Source organism: Poecilia reticulata, linkage group LG16 (genome assembly GCF_000633615.1).
Source record: "Poecilia reticulata strain Guanapo linkage group LG16, Guppy_female_1.0+MT, whole genome shotgun sequence".
Classification (NCBI taxonomy): Eukaryota; Metazoa; Chordata; class Actinopteri; order Cyprinodontiformes; family Poeciliidae; genus Poecilia; species Poecilia reticulata.
The window spans coordinates 13,950,336-13,951,409 of record NC_024346.1 but is presented as its reverse complement, the minus strand read 5'-3'; the positions used below and the strand labels follow the sequence as shown (position 1 = coordinate 13,951,409).

General features: G+C 38.2%; 1 protein-coding gene across 1 annotated transcript; it reads right to left on the bottom strand.

Moving 5' to 3' along the window:
- Positions 1–3: 3 nt before the first annotated feature.
- Positions 4–1,068, bottom strand: LOC103478117 (carcinoembryonic antigen-related cell adhesion molecule 2; the record flags this gene model as incomplete). Its single annotated transcript, XM_008431639.1, has 3 exons — positions 934–1,068; positions 355–606; positions 4–221 (listed from the first exon to the last, which is right to left on the bottom strand). Coding segments are annotated over exons 1-3 (591 nt in total), but the record flags the coding sequence as incomplete, so codon positions are not given.
- Between the last annotated feature and the right edge of the window lie 6 nt (positions 1,069–1,074).

The window sequence follows — 1,074 nt, the reverse complement described above, 5'->3', positions numbered from 1 at the left end:
ATAGGTCCCGTTACTCTGTGTTGTCAGCTGGGTGAAGTGCAGATTGTTGTTTTCAGGAATGTACATGGATGAGGCTGGGTCGCAGGCATTCAGGCTGAGCTGCATGCCATCTTTCACCCAGTAGAGGGCGTCATAGGGCCCAACAACGAGACATGTGAGGGTAAAGCTTTTATTGCTTATTGGAGTCGAGTTGTTTTGAATCCTCACTGAATCTATTCCCTCTGCAAATTCAAAAGAGACATTTTTTCAGGATGTATATWGGGATTAAGCATCATAGTCAACATTTTTATATTTGAATAAATTATGTTAAAATGTCAATTTTGTTACTCTTCACTTTAATTTAGGATTTAATACCTATGACGGTGAGCRTTGTCGAGGTTGTGCTGTTCTTTCCTGTCACATAATTGTGGGCCACACATGTATACGCGCCACTCATGTTGAAAGATAGCGGCCCAGCTGTGAACTCTGAGGTATTGGCCATCAAGGAGTCATTAAACCACCAACTGTAGGTGCTTGGAGGCCTCGATGCGGCAGAACAGTTGAAGACCGCGTTACGTCCTGCTTCCCCATAAACTGGCCCATCAATTATGGGTTCATCTGGTCCAACTGCAAAACATCAAGAATTACAATGAAAATCTCTTTATTCTCCTATTTTTGAAATGTGATATTTATGTACAGTGTTAAAAAAAGATTACAGAACCTTTTTTTCTTACTAACTTACATCCAAAGTTTTCTTACTAGCTCAGTTGTGTAAGAAAAAGTCTCCTCTCTCCTATTTTTCAGACATTTAGCAAATAGAAATATTTATGATTCTAACTGATCAAAAAATAAAATTTTAGTAAGATATAATGTAAAGGAAGATAAATTTATATCATGCACAATAGAGTAGAAATTGTCTGTACATAAATACATGAATTTAAATATTCCACTTACAGATGACCTGAAGCATGTAAGCGCTGCTCGTCAGGTTTCCTACAACATTAGCAGCCATGCATGTGTAGTTTCCAGCATCATAACGATCTACTGGCATAAACTTGACTGTCTTGTTGTCCATTGAGAAAACAGTGCTGTTGT